Source organism: Aquarana catesbeiana, linkage group LG04, assembly GCF_042186555.1.
Source record: "Aquarana catesbeiana isolate 2022-GZ linkage group LG04, ASM4218655v1, whole genome shotgun sequence".
Taxonomy (NCBI): domain Eukaryota; kingdom Metazoa; phylum Chordata; class Amphibia; order Anura; family Ranidae; genus Aquarana; species Aquarana catesbeiana.
The window spans coordinates 325,116,348-325,136,451 of NC_133327.1; the positions used below are offsets into that span (position 1 = coordinate 325,116,348).

The following is a 20,104-nucleotide window of genomic DNA, read 5'->3' on the forward strand; positions in this document are numbered from 1 at the left end:
CTGATCACATGCACCCTCCAAAAGAAAAAACTCTCTAGCAATACACACCAAACTGAGCATGTGTAGAGTGCCGCCAAGGCTCTGTACTATTAGCAGATGGATTGGGGACAGTAAAAGAAGGGTCTGGATCAGAGATGACAGGATCAAACAGTCTTTTTACACAATGTGGAGGATTAACCCCTTAGGTTCCATAGTGAGTATACCAAACTTGCTTTAGTGCATATACAGGCTGATTTTACTGTTGTGTGTTTAGTAACTCTTTAATCACCAGTGTAGCTCTAGGCTAAATCAGGGAACGTTCTGAATTTAGCACAGCTAAAGTGTATTTGAATACACAAGTAGCCCACAGATTAATTTCACTTGGAATTGCTCTTTAACTATATTATCACATTTGATTTTTATATATAGTATGTTTTTAATATTACAAGCCCATAAGAAATTTTGAGTAAAGTTGGGATTCAATCAACAGCACACTTAGATAGTCTTGTCTTACATGGCTGGCTGAAGCTTTGTGTGTGGCCTGTTGATGTAATGCCTGTTAGATTCCATCCCTAATTGTTAATAAGGTAATGATTAAGAAACCATTCTCTGGTCACACACCACCAGTGTTCTAGAAAAAAAAAACGTACAAACCATTTTCTGAGAGAACGATGGTAAAGAGGACTCTAGAACAGTAAAGGTCTCATATAAGAAAAGATATTGCCTTACAAAATTAAAACACAAGCTCATGTCATTTAAAGATCGGGGGTTATTGTAAAAAGATTACAGATTGTAAAAGCTAAAGATCACTGCTTAATACAAGGTGTTCTTTGTACCTGATGCCTAATGATTATCCTAATAATGGGCATACTTTATTTCACATTGTAGGTGGTCGCCAGTAACAGGCTAACTTGTAATCTGTATTGGCTCTTAGTGTCATCAACGCTTGAATAGTTCACGAAAACACCAGTTTGAAGCTTTCAGCAGCTGCTGCTTCCCTTGAGCCAGTTACACCGCAGTCAGAAGAATTTACCAGGCACAACTAAAATCTCACTAAGGTCTTTGACCTCTATTTAATTAAATTGAGAAATTCCAGTAGTAATAAAAGATAGTAGCTTAGTATTTGCTGACCAAACCATCTGGTCAAATATAATACCAGTAATTATTGCCAATATCAATTAGGGAAGACTTGATTTCGGACAAACACATTATAGACAGTTACAACTGAAGGAAAACACCTTCAATTGGTAATTCGTTGACTAAATTGAAGTGGTGTAACTATTGTAGCCACTTGAACAATTTGAAAAATCCTAGGGTCATTTCTTAAGAATTCCCTGTCAAAGATCATTTTTCACATAAGCAGTTTTCACACTAGATTGGTGATTCCTCAACCACCTGAAACATTCCTGTATGGAATCATGTTTGGTTCTTCACATGGACCTTTAAGGCTAACTTCTTCCACACTATTTTATACATTAGTGAAGTGCAGCGTACCACTACATGTATGTGTAGGAGTTTCTACATTACGTACATTTCTACAACAAGCAATGTAAAGCACAACAGCTTTTAAACAATGATGAATACTGTATATACAGATTCTCAAAGACTACTGACCATTGTTCTTCTATTGAACCCGTGCCTCAGACTGCTAATCACCCTTGGGTTTGGTGTAAATTGGGGGGCTTTGTGGTGGGGTGTATTGGTTATTGTGAAATTCGACAGACCAAAGTTTAACGAACCCATAATGCCCTGCCTGAGAATTCAGTTGTGGTCAGCAGGATTAGAATTGCCAAAAATAGGGGCTTTTTTATGTGCCAACCCACTCACAATAAAACATGACTTCCCAGCATATTTGTCAATATATGTTGAAGTAGTTTAGAGAGAGCTGACAGTCTATGTAGGGAGAGTCAGTTTCTATATGGTGCTATATTACTAAATATTGCTAAATTACAAAAATATTTTTAAATGACTGTGGATTGTAGGTAGGCTACATACAGTATATTCCTTTCCCCTCCATTTTCGCAGTTTGGAGACCCAGCAGTCTATTTTAGAGCTATCATTTTGTGCGTCTGCAAAAATTGTAGTTGCTGTTTTGTTGTTGTCCTCCTTTTTTTGGGAAGGGGGTTATCATCTTTTATTTTACAGGCAGAGATGCCCTTTGTTTTCAGCACATCATCGCATACTTGTTCACACTTGTGTGGTAAAGCAAATGTACATATACCAAAACACAAAATATTTATCACCTATTGGCATTAAATTTAGGTAAACCCATTTAAAAAAAATGTGAGAGGCAGAGGTTCTGCAAATGGAGGTAGTAGGGGGCATGCAGGTTCTGCAAGACAAACCAGCGGTCAGCTGCACGATTTAGAAGTAGGGAGCGCCTGCCTTTCTGATGCCATAATGCTCATGCTATACAGCTGCAGAGCACACAGGAGATGGTGGAGTGGCCGAAAAAACTTTCATCTTCTGCCTCCTCCCATGGACAGAGCAGCCAGTTGTCTGCAAGTGCTGCTAATGTCCAGAGGCAGGGGCAGCTTGCAAAGAACTGGAGGGAGCAACTGTCCTAAACCATCTGGCAAGTTCACTACTATCCACAGAACTCTGAAGAATGGAACTGTATAACATATCTGCCACCGAAAGCACTATTGTGATCTACTGCCCCTGCCTGCAAAGTATCAGCTGTGGTAAAAGTACAAGCCATTTGGCTACTGCATGCATGGGGAAACACAAGAAAGTGGGCACCAAAGAGCTATGTGAGAGCAGCATCTCAATGAGACAAGTCAGCAACAAAAATGCCTGTGCTCCCCCTCTTTGTTCCTTACTGTTGCCCCCCCCCCACCCCCACCCATCATCCGCAGCCACATCTGTGGCCTCTAATGACAGGATAAAAGTCTTACAAGGTGTTTCAGAGGCTTACAATAAGCAGTGGCTCTTGGGGATGAGGGTAATTATGCCATTCTGAGGAGGGTCAAGTGAAGGCTTGAACCTCTGCAGAATTCTTCTGCACCACCCCTCTGTCTCCAGCAGCATCCATTCAAACAGGAAGAAAATAATCCCCATGTCCAATGTCTTAAAGCTAGCTTAATAAAACTGCAACCTTTGAAGCTGCTTTCATTCCAGATCATGGAATCAGCCCCCTTTCACAAATGTATGGCTGGTGGCAGGTACCCAGCCATTGTTATTTTGACCTAAAGGTCATCTATGCCTTTAACCAGAATGTGGAATGCAATCTTTGCCACTGAACCACGCTCTCAGCATCGGGGTACACATGACCACGGACGCATGGTCAAGTAAAAAGCTGCAAGTATGCTACGTATCATTGAGTGCACACTGAGTCAATCTTTTGGTGTAAACATATAAAAATCCTATGAAAATAGGACCTCCTAACAAATCTATATAATATAACTTTAACATCAGATCAGTTCAGAAACAGTTCATAAAACATGTGTACAAAAAATCTTCATGTGTGTGTAACATCCAGTGAATCTTCTGTGAAGAACAAATTTTTATCTGTGGTGAGCCCATTACACCACTTAAAAAAACACGCTCACCAAAAGTGTGGGCCAAACTAATTATAGACAGACTAGCGCAGCATGAACAGCAAGTATGATGATGATCTTGCACTGCTTGGATTTCGTCTCAGGGAGTAAATCTTCACCGCCCCCCCACTCACAGCGCCTCCAAACCCAGAGATGGATGTTAATATTATGCAGGAATGAAAGACTCCAAATAGTGCGATACCTTAAAAAAGTATTTATTATGAACATTAAATACTACATACAAAGATCCAGCAGATCCCAAGCACATTTAGTTGTTATACAAGCAGAAGTAAGCCGTGTAAATGCACTTGGCATACACAGAGCTCAAGCCCTCTGTCAGCCACCGGCTGCTGCCCAGCTATCCTCCTATTGAGAAACACATAATTTGGACACAGCTCCACTCTGCTAGCAGCACCAGGCTTTTAACCTATGTGTCAGAGTCCTGGATGTGAGCCAGATTGCAGAGGGGGTGTCCCTTGCGGCTAAGTGCAGCGGAACCCTGAGAATGAGACAGGGAGTACGGTGCCCAAAGGTGCACGGGTTGCCAGAGCGCTGTTGCTGAGTAGCTGATAGCAGGGAGCTGCTGGGGCGCGCTGGTAAGGTTGAAGGGCAACCGTGCAAGGAGAGATTCCAGGTATGGAGCCGTGGAGCAACCAGGAGCAGAGTCAGAGCCAGGGTGGTCTGTGTCAGGCCAATGGTCATACAGCACAGGAATCAGTCCGAGGTAAGGTACAACAGGATAATCAGGAACGGAGACGGTAGCCGAGCCAGGGGTCAAACACAGAAGGATGATCAAGGTACAGATGCGGAGCAGAAAAATAGTCAAGTCCAAGCCGGGGTCAATGCAGGCGGAACACAGGAGTAGTCAGGCAAGCCAAGTAGTAACAGGAAGCAGGTATAAACGACAGGCACAAAGAACACAGGAAGCTGATGATAATCCAGTAACCAGCGTGTACCAGAAGCAGGCTTAAATAGGCAAAAGGGCGCCAATGATTACCGCGATGCTTGCGCGCTCCCGCTGTTGCGCACCTGTGTGCGCCCATCATTGTGCGCCTACGTTCAGAGATTCGCCTGGAGCCACCATGATGGATACTGGCAGAACTACCCATCCTACGGCTATTACCCTGACACTATGCATTTCATCCCAAGTTTACTTTGTCAAGGGAGTGTTTGGTGCAATAGCTTCAGGCATTAAATGCTCTGACCTGATTCACACCAGGGTTGCCGGTCCTTTGTGATCCATTCCTGATGTGGATCGGGTCAGAGCATTAAGGCATTTAAGGCTTGAAGCTACAGTGTCCTGATGACTATAGAGAACTCTGGCTCCACCTTTTGTTGAATGGGGTCTTTTATGCTCAAATGCCTGTGCAAGAACCCCAGGATTCATGTCATCAACACTGGTTTGCCACCCCATTAGATCCCTGATACAAAAGGTGAAATAGCCAATCTACTGCCAGAACCCCAGAGGAAGTAAAAAATACGACACTTTGTAGAAGTGCTGAAAAAGGAAAAATAAAAACAGCAGCAGTGGGGATGGCTACCTCCACTTTCAGAATTTTTCTAAACCACAGCGACCAGGCCTGGCTGCTGGCAATACTCACAGGCACCTCCTGAACTACATGATTGCTGACTTAGGGTTCAGGGTTACATAGTTAGTCAGGTTGAAAAAAGACACAAGTCCATCTAGTTCATCCATAAAAATAAATAAATAAAAAATAATATCAAACAATCCTATATACCCAATCCTATACCCACAGTTGATCCAGAGGAAGGCAAAAAACCCCAGCAAAGCATGATCCAATTTGATACAGCACGGGAAAAAAAAATTACTTTCTGACCCCCAAGAGGCAATCGGATTTTCCCTGGATCAACTTTACCAATAAATGTCAGTACCCAGTTATATTGTGTGCATTTGGGAAATAATCTAGGCCTTTCTTAAAGCAATCTATTGAGCTGGCCAGAACCACCTCTGGAGGGAGTCTATTCCACATTTTCACAGCTCTCATTATGAATAAACCTTTCTGTATTTGTAGATGAAATCTCTTTTCCTCAAAAGTGTCCCCTTGTCCTCTGTGTTGACCGTAAAGTGAATAACTCAACACCAAGTTCACTATATGAACCCCTTATATATTTGTACATGTTGATCATATCCCCCCTTAATCACCTCTTCTCGAGAGAGAATAAATTCAGTTCCTCTAATCTTTCCTCATAGCTGAGTTTCTCCATGCCTCTTCTTTGCACTTTCTCCAGTTCCCCGATATCCTTTTTGAGAACTGGTGCCCAAAATGGAACTGCATATTACAGATGATGTCTTACGAATGATTTGTACAGGGGCAAAATGATATTGCTCTCTCTGGAGTCCATACCTCTCTTAATACAAGAAAGGACTTTGATCACTTTGGAAACCGCAGCTTGGCATTGCGTGTTATTATTGAGCTTATGATCTACCAAAACCCTCAGATCCTTCTCCACTACAGATCCCCCCGTTGTAATCCCCCTAATATGTATGATGCATGCATATTTTTAGCCCCCAAGTGCATAACTTTACATTTATCAACATTAAACCTCATCTGCCACATAGTCGCCCAATTAGACAGTGCATTGGTTGGTGAGGAAACTCTCAGAAGTGGGAACCCAATGGACTATTGGGGGTCTTTGCTAGACCATGGGGTGGAGCTTGCATAGTACTGAATCTCTGCTACTGATTTTACAGACCAAACTTTTATGTATCACCCATCCCCCCAAAAATAGATACCCATCACCATTACCAGTTCCTGGCACATCTCCTGGCAGTTACAGGTGTACGTGGCACATAATGTTTTTACAGCTCAGCCACAGCTGCAAAATATCTAATGCTAACTGTAGGGTATATGCCACTTTGTGCCTCAGTTTGTGGCCTGTTCCAGTTCTCTGGCACTGCTAATGTGGCATACAAGGTTTCTGTAGCTTGACCACAGCTGCAATGTTCTAATGTTCCTATATTCTGTATTGCACTGTAGCGCTTGTGGCCTTTTCCAGTGCTCTTGCAATCACTCTAATGTTTATTCAAGATAAAACCTGCCTCGTGTCTACCTTATATATTGTGGCTTAACCAAGCTGCTTACATACCGTCAAGCCACTGTAAAAAATGTATGGCTTTTGTCTATCAGATAATACAATATGTGATAATCCAAGTGCCCTGCTGTGGACACTCTGACTGTCGTCAAAGGAACCCGTCTATTCTCCTAGCCCTAAGGAAACAATGCATCTCAAGCCACACAACGATCATGGCAATTTCTCTAAAAGCCTTTATTCAACAACAAATGGCATACAAAATGTCCCTACCCAAGGACCCTCCTCCTTGACACATTTCCCACTGATAGGCTTAACCATAAGAAACGTGGATAATATACTCTAATATGTATTTCAAGATAAAACCTGCATGTCTCTCTCACTTATACTGCAGTATTTCTTTGATATAGCGCTACTACTGGGTACTAAGTATTACCTTCAGTAATTTCCTGTAAAATTGTATGTTTGTACACTCAACCTGGTGTGTTAGAGGGCCTGAGGTTTTTTTGATTGGTTGGAGCAAAGAACAGAGGACCCACTCTAAACAGCAGCTCCTAGGGGGTAGTGCTACACAGCTTAAAAGCATCTCTAAAGTATGTAATTTAAAGGATTGATTTATTCCAAGTAGCTATCAAAGTTGCATCAAAAGAACCCTCTCCCCGATGTATGGTATTTTTTTTAATTTCATTTGCTTTGTTAGATGTCGCTCATGGCAGTTCCCAGTTCCCCATGCCCTTTCTGACAATAGTTTGCCTAGGCAGGATTTGTCCCCATAGATTTCAGAAGGATTACCAGCAAAGTCAGAGTTTGCCCGCTTGAAACCAGATTCGGCAAACCCGGCAGATCTGTCCATCACTAATAAAGAGCAACTATATAAAATTCTGCAGAGATGTGACTAACGGATATCTAAACTCAAGTACAAAAACTAAATATATTGCAGCATACCAAACCTTACATGGTTTGATTTTAAATTTTTGAGGCTAGGAACATTTTCAGCAACTACAGAAAATACAATTTTATCTTGCCAAAAGTGTAATGTTCTTGTAAATTAAAGCCACATTTACTTGGGGACATGTGCCTTGCCAGGGGGGCTCCTGGCAAGGTGACCTCCCAGTGTTGAGTGTATATGTCCTGGTTTGCTTCGGGAAGGGGATGCATTCTCTTCTCTTTCCTGGCCAGCCAGGCTGCATTTCTATTTTGCCTGGGGTCCCCCTCAAACTCCATACCAGACCCTTAACAAGGTATAGATGGTTTGGATTTGAAAAGCATAAAGTGTGCAGCTCCTTTCCACCTGAACTATACTAGGTCACATTGAGAAGGTAAATTATCAAGTGCCCCCCCCCTTCCTCACAAGCTTGTCATCATCCCCACAACACGCAGACACCATTGTAAAAGTCCTTTATCAAAGTGTGTCAAAATGTAAAATCATGGATTCATTTTTTCCACTTTATTTCTAGCCTATTAATTAATCTGAACAATCTTTGGAAGGAACCCAAACATTTTCTTCCCTGAATGCAGTGAGGCAGTGTCACTGAGTGTCACTCATTTCCCAGAGGCTTTTTTGTCTGAACTGTCTGCAACTATATGTAGCATGCAGGTAATCCAGCAAGCTGTTGATGCCCAGTACTTACATGAAAGGAGATTTCTTAGTTAAGCTTGGACTGTCAAAAATAACTATTGTTTGGATTGCTATTACAATGCTGATGTTATTTTAAAAAAAGTGTATGCTGTAACTTTGGATCTCCTTTACATAAATAGATTACTATTGTACCAGGTGTACCAAGTAAATCTAATGTCAATTACATTCTCCAATGATGTAGATCTATCGTCAATCACAATGACCTGCACCACTATGTTTCTTCCTCGCTGATACTCTTGTCGCAAATGACAGTACCCAGTGCTCATTGATGTTCCTGGGGTCCCCACAGGCTTGCTTACTGTGTGAAATAAGCCACCGGCTAGAAAGTCAGTATTTAGCAGCAGTATTATTACCAGCATTAAATTTATGACTTCTGGTTTCAGGTCTGGTTGTTTAGTTTTCCCATTTGGTAAACTGCAAACTGCCTGTGTTCAGGTTGAACTCATGGTCAGCCTGAACCCAAAGCTCATACCTTCCTCCTGCTAATGTCAAACCCACCTGCTGACATAGCCTCAATGTCACTGGGCATGTATGCTCATATAATTCCCACCCCTATCTTATTTCCCTCACCATCTTTTTTCCTTCTAACTTCTGGAGATATTTCCCCCAATCATGGCTCTCCCCTATCTAATTTTCACCCCCACTCACACCCTCCTCCTTTGGTGAAAGTCACAATCCACAAACTCTAATTTTTATTCCCCTGTTTCCAAAAACTAGCCCCTGTGCCCCTGGAATGCCCACGTTGTCTGCAACAAGCTCACCTATGTCCATGACCTTTTTTTTTTTAAATTCTTTAACCTACTTGCCGTTACTGAAACCTGGCTTCAGGAATCTGACTCTGTCTCTTCAGTTGCCCTCTCACATTGTGGTCTCCACTGGATCCACTCCAGTGGATGAAAGGGAGGTGAAGTTTGAATCCTTCTACCCCACAAAGCATTTTTCAAGTTTTATTCCAGATGTTAATTGAAAATATAGAAAAACAGGTTTTTGGTTGTGGGGCTCTTTTGTTCATGAACATAGATAGTATGCTTTGTACGTCTAAAACAGGTCAAATTATGAACTTCTCAAATCCATAGAAATACGATTAAATATCTTGATATCCTTTGCACTGTTAAATACAATAATCTGGAGAAAAACAAACAAAATATATAGAAAAGGACTGTTTGGCGGTAGATTTCAGTGTATTCAGTCATACCTGACTGCTAAATATATTAAATGTATAGTTTGTAAAGTCATACTGCTGAGCAGCTATTCTGGACACCGCTGTGTATGCAAGTGTGCCTGTGTATCATATTATTTGTAAACTAAGGCTGTCCTGCTAAATTAGTTATTTCACCATTAAATATGTGCTGCAGACTAGAAAAGGAAATTTATCAAGAACTTTTATATATCTGGCACATAAAAAGAGCCCTGGGATTAAATCTGTAGTCTTTATGGAGTCTGGCAGTTCAGATATTTTATTTCCTTTTCTTTGTCTCCATCGTACATTTGCCTTCCAGTTTTCACCTTACTAAAGAGTTCCTAAATAACTCAGAAATTATAGGAATCCAGGGGCTCTCTGGAAAAATACACAACATGCTAAATTAAGATACATTTCTTTTTATTCATATTAGGCCACATGTCCATTGCATTATATGCCATATTTTATCTACAGTATATTAATATCAGCTCTGAGAATGTCTCTAAACAGAGATGCTGTCAGGCTGGTAATAAACTCCAGTAAGTCAATGGCCTGGGGCAAAAGTGCAACTTGGAGGAGGGCCAGCGTGACTGGGGTGGGTAGTGAGGCAGAGAGAATAGTGGTGTGATGGGGGAGGTAGTATTAACTTACCTGGATTAGTGGGTGCAGAGGAAAGGGGGGTGTCCCATGGGGGTAGAGGGGCGGAGATTCTTGTTGGAGCCCAGTCGGAGCTTCTCATAGCATCAGGAAGGTTTCTGCTGAAAAAAGGACAAAAAAAAGGTGGGCCATGAGTGATTTGGACGCACTGTTGTCCCAGCTCCAAGCCGAGACTTAGGCCAGAGGCGCTGGCTGGCTCCAGTCTACTGTTTTCGATTTATTACATGAGCCCAGTCAGGCCTCTCCTTCTCCAGCTACTGACCCCTCTCATGGTCGCACACGTGCTAGGAGGTCCAGGCCTCCTGAGTGTTTCAGCCCTGAGGCAACTTCTGGCATCCACAGGGAGCCCTTCTAAGGACCCTCTGACTTCACTGGCCAAGCTGAAGCCTGCTTCGCACAGCGTGAGAGTCAGTCAGGAGGAATCCCCATCCACAGCGGACCCGGGGTGCGGGCTCTACATCTGAGGCCATCCCTCCTCTGCTTACCATGTGGCCTGGGCGGCTGGCTCTGCTGGCTCTCCGCCTGTTAAGAGGGCGGCTTGGCATGAGAGAGACTACTCGGCTGATGCTGGCCTGGTTCCCAGAGCGGCCAGGGCCCCCAGTTCCGGAGGGTGTGGATGACAAAGGATGCCTGGAGGTGTCCCGGCATGGTGGTGATCAAGGTGGGGATGATGGGAACCGTTCGGCGGCTTGGCGGGATTCCCCTGCCCTGCACAGAGCTCAGCATGGCTGCCAGAGGATACAAGCCCAGGTCTCCGGTCCGACGCGGTGAGATGACGTCAGCAGCGTGGACCTGCCGGGATATGTGGGGCCGGATCCGTCCTGCCCGCTCGTGTGGATCGCGGGGGGGGGGGGGCGTCTGCCAGGAGGACACAGGAATGCTTGTCAGAAGGGGAAATCAGCGGCTCAGAGGAGGGAGAGATTCCAGAGGCAACACAGGGAACTGGACGTGCGGCTGGATGTCTTGAAGGGCAGCAGGAGCCAGGTACAACCAGACTGTTGTAACTGTCTTGTCTCCTTCTAGTTCTGCTGCCTCTCACTTGGGGAGCTCCAAGGGTGGCGTAGGGGGCTCTGGGGGTCTCGAGGCACAAGGGGGTGGCTGCACAGTCCCACATGTTTTTGAGTTTTTGGTGTCCCCTTGGCCGCAGACAAGACCGAGGGCCCGACCACAGAGTTGTTTTTTTTGGGTATTGTCATCGATACCGTGGCTATGGAGTGCCGTTTGGCTTTAGATAAGCTTGTTAATCTGAAGGGGGCGGTCTCCACAGCTTTGCAGAGCAAGAAAATTCAGCTTAGGGATCTGCAATCTCTTTTGGGCAAGTTGAATTTTGCTTGCCGCATTATGTCCATGGGCCTGAGTTTTCTGCAGACGACGTCAGGGCTCCAAATCATTATGTGAGATTGGTGTGGGAACATTGAGAGGACTTGCAAGTGTGGGATTCCTTTCTGGCATCTTACAATGGTCTAACTCTTTGGCTGGAGCAAGCCATTGCTAATTTTGATATGGAACTGTTTACTGATGCGGCAGGTTTGGCTGGTTATGGCGCATATTGTCAGGGTCAGTGGAGTGCCGGGTGTTGGCCAGCAGAATGGCAAGAGGTGGGTCTGGTGTGGAATTTGGCTGCCTTGGAATAGTTTCCCTGTCACGAGAGCCACGTACCTGAGGTGAGACCGAAGTAGTGGGGAGGCCTCCCTTGCACCTCAAGTCCTTGAAGCCTCTGGAGATGGAGACAGAGACTTGATGGACCCCAAGTGGCAGGGGTGCCAGGGGTGTGGAGCACCGTGCAAGCCTTAGTTCGAGATCTGAGCCGAGGTCCAGTCCAGATTGGCAATGATGTATAAAAGGGTTAATCAGTAGAAGAATGGTCGAGATCCAAGCCGGGGGTGGGTTCCAATCTGGCAGCTGAGTACAAAAGGGGCAAAGAAGTAGAATGGTCAAGTTACAAATCCGAGGTCAATGGCAAGTAGCAAACAAGAGTAGTCAAATAGGTTTCCAGGTCACAACAAGTTCAGACAGATCACACACTAGCACAGGAACAAGGGGGGACTGAAGATAATCCAGCAATTTGGCAGTGTCTGGGCTGGGCTTATATAGGGAAGTTTGAGGTCACTTCCTGTGCGCCTCCTGGGCATTTTCCCGCCTTTTTCCATCAGGTCTTCTGCGCAGGTGCGGGTTGAAGCAGTGAGGTGTCTTTGGCGTATGCTCAGTTGGCTCAGATTTCCTCTTGCGGCAACGCGCCATTGGTGCATGGGTAGCCCTGTACTCTTACATTCCCATTGTGTTGTCTGTGGAGCCGTGGGGTAAGGAATTTAGTAATAGACGTGTTAGGTTTCATTGTGATTATTCGGGGGTGCTGCAGGCCATTAATAGCGTTACGGCTACATAACATGCTCCTCAACCCTGCACTCTATACATAGTGCACTCTTGAGCCTTGTACTTCTAATGTAGTGCAAACCCGAATCCTGCATTCTATATGTAGAACACTCCTGAACCCTGCACTCTGTGCACTCCAGAACCCAGCACTCTGTGCATAAAGCACGTGTGAACTCTGCACACTGTACATAGCACACTCCTGAACCCTGTACTCTGCACCTAGCATACTCCAGAACCCTGCACATAGCTCACTTCTGAACCCCGCACTCTGTACATAGTGCACTCTTGAATCCTGTACTCTGTACATAGTGCACTCCTGAACCCTGCACTCTGTAGGTAATGCACTTCTGATCCCTGCACTCTGTATGTAGCCCATTTCTGACCAATGTATGTAGCTTGACCAACTACTGGAGGACTTCACAATGATCCCACATATTTTTAAGCTACATGGTTATAACCTCATGTGCAGCTTCAGGAGTTCACAGAGACACTAAGGTTGGCAAGAATATGCTGCTCAATTACATTAGGTAAGCCTGGCAAGTTTGACAAATTTTCTCAATTTCTCTGCAAGAATTCCCAGGCCTCCTCTCCTTGAGAGTGAGAGTGGGAGAAGGTTTCTACTAATCCTACTTTTTTAATATGAGTGTCAAGATCTTCTGGAATTTTCTGATCTACTGTCAACACCTCTATTTCTATCCAGTGTTTAATTAGGTTAATATGATAGTTTTGGTAGAGCTTTCCCTTTTGTGGGCTGGTAGACCTTTATAGTTTTTATTGTATTTTGAAAAATGTATTACAGGTATTCATATAATTTCATATAATTTACACAGCACTTTACATTTATATTGTATATTTGAAACAACGTCCACCTCTGGATATCTAATAGCATAGTCAAAGACCACTAAAATGTATTGGTGTCCCCTATGTGTTTGAAGGGTACCTTGATATTTGAAAGCAGTACCAGCAGACTCCAAAAATATCATGTTGGAGCAGTTACTTGAACAGGTTGGGCGGGACTCATAAAAGTCCTTGATTTCCTGGTATACTCCATGCCAAAAAAGCAGCTGCAAAACCCATTGCTGAGTTTTAGCCACTCAAAGATGACTCACAAACCTAAAAGGCTGAGGTACAGCTAGTTGTTCAACAACAACAATGGTAAAAACATACAGCTGAGAAATAGTTAGAGGGGGGGCCTCTTTCTAACAGAGTGTACCCTGAACACCTTCATTCACTCTGGTCCTCACGGGACCCCCTCTTTGTGCCATGACTCTCACCCCTGCCCCAACCTCTCACAAGGTAGAAATGAAATTGGCACTGTGGAGCACTCCTCTAACCTTGACTATGGGTACTGTAGCTGTGGCTGGTTTCTGCATCCTCTGTGGCTGGCAAGCTCTCGCATCCTCTGTGGGTGGCTGGCTGGCTCCCTGGTGTGGGTGAGTCACCGTGGGTGGCTGGCACCCTGGCCCTGCTGTGGGTGGGTCACCGTGGGTGGCTGGCTGGCACCCTGGCCCTGCTGTGGGTGGGCAACCATGAGTGGCTGGCTGACACCCTGGCCCTGCTGTGGGTGGGTCACTGTGGGTGGTTGGCTGGCATCCTGGCCCTGCTGTGGGTGGCTCGTACCCTGGCCCTGCTGTGGCTGGCTGGTATGTCCTCTTCCGCCGTTCTGGACACTGTTTGCCAAGGTGAGGGAGGGTCTTGGAGGCAGGCGGCGGCCTTTGCCCGATCCTGGACAGTAGAACTAGAAGGTTTGCAGTAGGCATGGAGGTGCGCGGTACAACACATAATGATGTTGCGTGCGTGTGTGCAGGTCCTCTCTGTGTCCATTTGAGAGTCTATGTTGGAAAGAGCCCCATCAGTGCCCATCAATGCAGCCTCATCAGTGCCCATCAATGCAGCCTCACCAGTGCCCATCAATGCAGCCTCAACTGTGCCCATCAATGCAGCCTCACCAGTGCCCCTCAATGCAGTCTCTGCAGTGCCCCTCAATGCAGCCTCACCAGTGCCCATGAATGTAGCCTCACCACCAGTGCCCATAATTGCAGCCTCACCACCAGTGCCCATGAATGCAGCCTCACCACCAATGCCCATGAATGCAGCCTCACCACCAGTGCCCATAATGTAGCCTCACCAGTGCCCATAATGAAGCCTCACCACCAGTGCCCACAAATGCAGCCTCACCACCTGTGCCCATAATGCAGCCTCACCACCAATGCCCACGAATGCAGCCTCACCACCAGTGCCCATGAATGCAGCCTCACCACCTGTGCCCATGAATGCAGCCTCACCACCAGTGCCCATAAATGCAGCATCACCAGTGCCCATATTGCAGCCTCACCACCTCTGCAGATGAATGCAGCCTCACCACTAGGGATGGGCCAAATGACCCCCAGTTCAGTTCGCACCAGAATTTTCGAACATCGCAAACGTTCGGAACTGAATAACGAACCCCATTGAAGTCTATGGGACCCGAACATGAAAAAGCAAAGCACCAATTTTGAAGGCGTATATGCAATTCATTGGGCATACAATGGTTATGGGGGTCCAGGTACTGCCCTGGAGGACATGTATCAATTAAGAAAAAGTTTGCAAAAAAAATGTAATTTGTAAATGAGCTGCGATTTATTGATGCTTAAAGTGAAAGCATAACAATGAAAAATTTAAATATTGTGCCTGGGGAGTCTACTTAGTCTACCTGTAAAGAGGCACAAAAGGTACTGTGTATAGATACTGCTGCTTTTCCCTGCAAGCTTTCTTTATTTTGTAAGAAACGGCTTGCAGAGCCAGTCTGTATGAGGAGGCTGTAGTGCATTGGGAACAAGATTAGAGATTTTTTGGAAACATTCTGGTGTCTCTTCCACAGACTTTGGATAGAAGTAACAGGTGCAGAAAAATTGGTCTTTGGGTGTCGGTGGTGCCTTCACACCGTAACCTTATAGAGGTACTCTTGTTGAAAGCAAGAATTGGCCTTGCTGTCAAAAATTAAAATGATATGCACCTGTCAAACAGGTGCGGAAAAATTGGTCTTTCTCTGGGTTTTAATTGTGCCCATGAAATCTACACCAAAAAAATTCTTCCAGATGAAATCAACACCCACAATGCTAGGCAGCCTAGAAGTCCTGTAGAGATTCCACATCCTAAAAACATCATCCCTGTCAGTGGAGGCTGCTGAGAGGTCATGAGGTATAGCGGGGGCAGACTGAGGTGAGTAAAGAGGAGGAACAGATTTGCGCCCCTTTTGTGTGGCTTTCAGGTGCTCTTGCCAATGGGCTGAGTGGCGGGAGGTTAAATGCCTTGTCACGCATGTGGTACCCAAATGGCTGGTGTTTTTGCAACGCTTGATGTGCTTGAGACAAAGTTTGCAAATTGAAAAAGTACGATCAGCTGCACATGTGCTAAAAAAGGCCCAGACAGCTGAGCTGTGGGAAGTGGGCTGGGAGATAACAGCTTCACAATGTGATGGAATAGGGTGGCTGCTCTCTACTCTTCCATGATGGCTGCCTCATTGGGGTTGTGCCTCACCCTCACTTTCCTCCTCTGCTCTATCTGGCACCCAAGTCGCATCAGTGACCTCCTCATCATCATCATCTCCTCCATTCTCATTACCACTGGAGACAACTTGGAAATACGCTGCGGCTGGAGGAACATGACTGCTAATTTGTGTACCAGTGTTCTCCCCTCTCTGTAGGCTCATGTTCCTGCCTTTCTCAACCGCAGAACCAACATCTGAATCAAGTAATGGCTGTGCTTTGTCAAGGAGCAAGTGGCTGATGCTGTGTTCACATAACTCAGCTGACTAGCTGATTAACACAATGTAATATACATGTGGAAATGTGTACGTGGATGCACTTTAATCAATGGAAAGTGGTGTTTAATGCACTTTAACTTGTGAACTCACTACTACACAGACACACTCCACTGATACACTATATTATACTGCAGTAAAACTGCACTATTGCACTGCAATATACTGTGTCAAATGTGCACTAAAGCACAGAAATGTACCGCGTTAAACGGAAGGTAGCGCACTGCAATATACAGCAGTAACGCACTGAACTGTACTGTGTTAAACGGCACATAACACACTGAAATATAGGGCGTTACACTTGTGGGAAAAAACTGAACTATACTGCGTTAAATGGAAGGTAACGCACTGCAATATATGGCATTAAACTTGCAGTAACGAACTGAACTATACTGTGTTAAACGGAAAATAACGCACTGAAATAGACTGCGTTAAGCGCGCACTAACATACAGAAATGTACTGCATTAAACGATACGTAACACACTGAAATATATGGCGTTAAACTTGCAGTAACGTACTGAACTGTACTTCGTTAAACGGCACATAACGCACTGAAATATATAGCGTTACACTTGCAGGAATGCACTGAACTATACTGTGTTAAACGGAAGATAACGCACTGAAATATACGGCGTTAAACTTGCAGTAACGCACTGAATTGTACACCATTAAACTTGCAGTAACGCACTGAAATATACTGCGTTAAGTGCGCACTAAGACACAGAAATGTACTGCGTTAAATGGCACGTAACACACTGAAATATATAGCGTTAAACGGCAGTAACACACTGAACTGTACTGTGTTAACCCCAGCTTCACCACCAGTGCCCATAATGCAGCCTCACCACTAGTGCCCATAATGCAGTTTCACCACCAGTGCCCATAATGCAGCCTCACCACCCGTGCCCATGAATGTAGCCTCACCACCTGTGCCCATGAATGCAGCCTCACCACCTGTGTCCATAATGCAGCCTCACCACCAGTGCCCACAATGCAGCCTCACCACCTGTGCCCATGAATGCAGCCTCACCACCAGTGCCCATAATGCAGCCTCACCACCTGTGCCCATAATGCAGCCTCACCACCTGTACCCATAATGCAGCCTTACCACCAGTGCCCATAATGCAGCCTTACCACCAGTGCCCATAATGCAGCCTCACCACCTGTTCCCATGAATTCAGCCTCACCACCAGTGCCCATAATACAGCCTCACCACCTGTTCCCATGAATTCAGCCTCATCACCAGTGCCCATAATACAGCCTCACCATCAGTGCCCATAATGCATCCTCACCACCTGTACCCATAATGCAGCCTTACCACCAGTGCCCCTCAATGCAGCCTGATCAGTGCATGGTGGTTAGAGAGGAGAGCCGCCAGATCACACAGATCTCCTGCTGTTACACCTGGCGGCTGCTGTCATTCGATGTCCCGCCTGATAGACGTCACACGTCCCCCAGCATTGGTGTGACATCTGTCAAAGGAGCCAGGAGGAGTTTCATCGAATGACAGTGGTCGGATCCCTGCTCTGTGTGATCCAGCGGCGCTCATCCTCCCCCCTTACCCTCTGAGGCAGCGTTGGGGCCCGAAAAGATGGTCGCTGGGGGCCGCAGGAGCCGAGAGTTTCAGCAGGTGGTGCTGCAGTGACCTCAGACCACAGCCGAACTGAGCCGGTCAGTCCGCCCCTGGAAGAAGGTGGTCAGATGAGACCAAAATTGAACTTTTTGGCCTAAAAGCAAAACACTATGTGTGACAGTAAACTAAAACTGCAAATTACCCTGAACACACCATCCCCACCGTGAAACATGGCGGTGGCAGCATCATGGGGATGCTTTTCTTCAGCAGGGACAGGGAAGCTGGTCAGAGTTGATGGGAAGATGGATGGAGCCAAATACAGGGCAATCTTAAAAGAAAACTTGTTAGAGTCTGTAAAAGACTTGAGACTGGGGTGAAGGTTCACCTTCCAGCAGGACAACGACCCTAAACATACAGCCAAAGCTACAATGGAATGGCTTAGATTGAAGCATATTCATGTGTTAGAATGGCCCAGTCAAAGTCCAGACCTAAATTCAATTCAGAATCTGTGACAAGACTTGAAAATTGCTGTTCACAGATGCTCTTCATCTAATCTGCCAGAGCGTAAGCTATTTTGCAAAGAAGAATGAGCAACAATTTCACTCTCTGGCAAAGCTGATAGCGACATACCCAAAAAGACTTGCAGCTGTAATTGCAGCAAAATGTGGTGACTCAGGGGGGCTGAATACAAATGGACACCACACTTTTCAGATATTTATTTGTAAAAAATTTTGAAAACCATTAATCATTTTCCTTTCACTTCACAATTATGTGCCAATTTGTGTTGGTCTATCACATAAAATCCCCAAAAAATAAATTCACGTCTTTGGTTGTAACATGACAAAATGTGGAACATTTCAAGGGGTATGAATACTTTTTCAAGGCACTTATAACTGTATATTTTACAAAAAAATTACTGAAATGCTGGTTCGCAATACCTTGGTCTTCGGAATGCTAATCCATACTGTTGACAAGCCAAGCCCACGGTGGGAGTATAAACAATAGGCATGAATCTCTCAATATCAGATGTCAAAACTTTGTAAAACAGCTTTTCATTCCGATCTTGCAATCCCATCAGCAAAATATACCTGCATGATTAAAAATGAATAAAAGATGATCTGAAAAATAGTAATGTGATGTAATAGATCGTTATACATACAGTTCATTTTCTCAAATGTCTTCTCATGTACCCACAAATATACCTGATACGAAGGGAGAAACATTGGCGTTATACACCAAAATACCGACCTCACAATTTTCCATACTTGGTCCTGGTATTATAAACTGTCCCCAAGAAGCCATAACAAGGCAACTCTTTTGAGAACACCTGCTTAAGATTACAAACCATTCTTTGCCATGTCAGCTCATCTGCCAGTTAATGAACCTTTTGCCAAGCACATTAATAAACCACAATGCTTGGCTATTATAAACAGTTCTTCATCTTGTAAGTCTGTAGCAGAGCCAGAACTATTACACGAGAAGCCAAGTTAGGATAGTGGTTCAGGTTTCTTGAGGACAATCAGCATGGAATTCTGACTGCAGAACACAGATTACAATTATTGTTCAGTGACCAGAAACAGCTAAATGACATGCACTTATCACATTTTTACAAATACAGATTACAAAGACTTTGTTTACATGTATTAACAGCATCAAACGTAAGTAAAGTATTTTTAAAGGTCTAGTCCCCTCTAATGCTATATCACCCAACACACTATTTTCTGTTGGGTCACCGAGGGTAAAAGTGCAGTTCTCTGCTATGCTCCGAGCCCCCCCCACCCCACTTAATTGAACAAATCCTGAGGGAAATACTTGGGCACATTGCTAACCTCAAGTAGGTTCAATGCATTGAAAACATCCAAATTTACTCACCCAAAATAAGTATGCAGATTAGGAGTTTTGACTCTTCTTGATACAACGCCAACTGATTTATGCTGAATTCTTAGCTCCCCCGACTTCCCTCTAACTAATTGCTGGTGTTAAACAAACAAACAAAAAAAACTACCTAAGCTCTCCTTTTACTCACCTAAATCCTTGGTCACATGACATCTGGATCCCAAGTCTTCTCTGTTCTTTGAGTATCCAGTTCATCACCTGTGTGATGTGGACACTTCCTATTGACTGTCCATTCCTGGAGGCCTCCTAGGATCCAGAAGTCTGTTGGCGATAATGTTAGCAGAGGACAGGTTGGCATGGACACATTTGCAGCACTGTATTACCAACCTCTGTACTAAGAAACTTTGCTAGTATAACACACTCTAAAAGATTGTTAAAAAACTGCAAAAAGGGTTGAGACAGGAGGAAAGTGAG

The 20,104-nt window shown here is 44.7% G+C and overlaps 1 protein-coding gene across 1 annotated transcript in view; it reads right to left on the bottom strand.

The window, feature by feature from the left end:
- The window catches only part of ME1 (malic enzyme 1), a 388,415-nt gene that overhangs the window by 269,233 nt on the left and 99,078 nt on the right, over nucleotides 1-20,104 (bottom strand). Inside the window, exon 3 of the mRNA XM_073626879.1 lies at nucleotides 18,733-18,882. Within this exon, the coding sequence (XP_073482980.1) occupies nucleotides 18,733-18,882 (150 nt within the window). The remainder of the gene's footprint in view (nucleotides 1-18,732; nucleotides 18,883-20,104) is intronic.